Source organism: Oryza glaberrima, chromosome 11 (genome assembly GCF_000147395.1).
Source record: "Oryza glaberrima chromosome 11, OglaRS2, whole genome shotgun sequence".
Classification (NCBI taxonomy): Eukaryota; Viridiplantae; Streptophyta; class Magnoliopsida; order Poales; family Poaceae; genus Oryza; species Oryza glaberrima.
The window spans coordinates 18,413,229-18,415,819 of NC_068336.1; the positions used below are offsets into that span (position 1 = coordinate 18,413,229).

At 59.1% G+C, this 2,591-nt stretch overlaps 1 protein-coding gene across 1 annotated transcript; it reads right to left on the minus strand.

The window, feature by feature from the left end:
* LOC127755081 (probable protein S-acyltransferase 6) lies at positions 1–2,347 on the minus strand. The gene is made up of 5 exons (XM_052280717.1): positions 2,006–2,347; positions 1,735–1,917; positions 1,354–1,644; positions 1,019–1,278; positions 1–882 (listed from the first exon to the last, which is right to left on the minus strand). The coding sequence occupies exons 1-5, from the start codon at positions 2,150–2,152 to the stop codon at positions 354–356; spliced, it is 1,410 nt and encodes a 469-aa protein (XP_052136677.1). The 5' UTR covers positions 2,153–2,347; the 3' UTR covers positions 1–353.
* Between the last annotated feature and the right edge of the window lie 244 nt (positions 2,348–2,591).

A 2,591-nucleotide genomic window follows, 5' to 3' on the forward strand; every position in this document is an offset into this window, starting at 1 on the left:
AAGATAATGTTTGGATAACTCATGAACACCGTTCATATATATGCACAGTCCTAATTACACAAAATTAAACCCATGTGTGTGTATTTGTGTGTGTACATCACCTTCACTAAATCAAGTTAAACAAGTAGTAGTAGAATGCTATGGAAACCACTACTCCATTAGCAAGCATGAGGAAGCTGATCAATCAAAGCTACTACACAACACACGAGCAGCAGAAGCACAAGACCACCCAAAAAAAAAAACGAGAGAAAATTTCGCTACATTAATTGATCGATTAATTAGCTGCGTTGCATCGAGCTCCCAAGAAAATGGCGCCAACGCACATGGAGACGACGACGATGACGACGACGGCGTCACACGGCCTCGAACTCCCTCCCGCGAGGCCGGCCGCCGGCGGCGGCGGCGGCGGCTGCGGCGGCGCCGTAGTGCCCGAACTCCGTCGGGACGTCGTCGGCCTTCCTGACGCTCGTCCTCCCGCCGTCGCCGCCGCCGCCGCCGAAGATGGAGTGCCGCGGCGGCTGCTGCTCGCCGCCGTAGATGTCGCCGAAGTCGGAGGAGTTGGAGCAGACGTCGACGCTGGTGCGCTTGGCGGAGTATCCGCCGCCGCCGCCGACGCCGCCGAGGTCGAAGCTCGCCGTGGCCATGTCGAAGCTGAGGCTCCCCCGCGTGTTGAAGCTGGCCGCCTTGGACTCCGACGAGAGCGGCCCGATCGAGTAGGAGTAGAAGTACTGCCCCGACGCCGCCCCGGCGCCGGCGGCGTAGTAGTGCTCGACGGCGACCCTTGACCTGAAGTCGTTCCTGCTCGGCGGGATCGGCGAGAGGAAGATCTCGGCGACGTTCTTGGCGACGCCACGGTTGTGCGGGTTCGCCTTGCGCTCGTACCTGTCAGGGTTTTAAATCTCGCCCTATAACTGTTCGAGAATGGTTCAAGCTATTTGCTCTCATATATAATTTAATCGCTATCTATTTGAGAAGCTAACCGCTAAATGTTTTAGCCCAATATTTAAAACATTGGTACCTGTAGCGGAAGTTCTCGTACGTAGTCTGGTTGGTGCAGACGAGGTAGGAGTGGAACGCGGTGAGGCCGCCGACGAACCACGCCGTCACGAACGTGTACACGATGAGGATCCCCGACACCGGCGACTCCACGACCGCGCGCCCCATGCTGCAGCCGAACTGCCTCGCGGTCATCGCCAGGTTCACCCAGCAGAAGACGAACACGTACAGGCACAGGAACGTCGTCGACGAGATGAACATGAAGAAGAACCTGTAGTTCCTCTGCGAGGCAATGGATCGAACAGTTGGTCAGCACGTCGGAGATGGTCGCCGCCGGAGACGGAGAAGACGGCCTACCTTGCCGATGCACTGGCCGACCCAGGGGCAGTGGTGGTCGAAGCGATCGACGCAGTTGTTGCAGACGGAGCAGTGGGAGCAGCGAGGGGGGCGGTAGAGGAGGCAGGTGTGGCAGTATTTCACCTTCACCACCACGCCGTTCACGTACACGTCGCGCGTCGGCGGGAGCGACCCGCCTCCGCCGCCGAACGCCGGCGACGACACGCCGATGTCCTCGGGCTCCGGCGGCCGCACGTTCCGCGGGATGATCCCCGGGTCCCGCCCCGACGTCATCACCAGCACGATCACGTCCTGCGCGCACGCACGCACGCAAGGTGATCGGTCAAATGCTTCATCTGCTCTCGAGACACACACAGAAATGGTGGCGCCGGCCGGGCTTACGAATACGCCGACGGCGATGGCGACGGCCGGGACGGCCTGGCCGAGCGGCTTCCCGATGAGGGCGGCGAGGTGGAAGGAGACGAAGGCGACGAAGAGCGCGAGCGGCGTCATGATGAGCGACACGGTGAGCACGATGGAGCTGGCGTCCGGGCCGAAGATGAGCCGCCCGCCGCACAGGAATCTCTACACACAGCAACAACAACAAAATATATGGGCTCCTTTTAATGTGGAAACGCGCGAATTTTGTCCGAATTCGTTCTTGAAAACGTACGTTCCTGCCCCTCCAGACTTGGTAGAGGCGGTGGGTGGTGACGGCGGTGGCGGTGGCGGCGGCGGCGGAGGTGGGGGAGGACGCGTCGGAGGCGTTGCTGCGGGCGAGATGGGTCTTCTTGAACGGCAACCACCTCACCTTCAACATCCCGGCCGGTGCGCCGGTGATCCCCGTGGCCGCGTCCTTGTCACCTCACCCGCATGCATGCATGGGCCCCTCCTCCGTACGCGCGGGACGGGGCCAGGGTTGGGGTTGGGGTTGGGGTGAGGTGGAAGAGAAAGGGGCGGCAATGGGGGAGCTCGTGAGAGACATTGCGCTATCCATAGGAGGCGCCATAGCGCGTTGTGGTTGTTGTTGGGGTGTGTGCAAACAAAGGAGGCGGCAATGAGAACATCTAAAAATAGATCAGGAGAATCCCAACAAAATAAGGGTGAAAGTAATGATGATAGTTCAATTCTAAGTGTGGAAGAACCATAAGCTCCTAACTTCCTTCTCTTGCTTGCTTCTTAGATTGCGAATGCTTACCCGCATGATCACCACCATCCTGAGTTAGTAGTAGTTACTATGTCAACATGAGCCAGGGGAT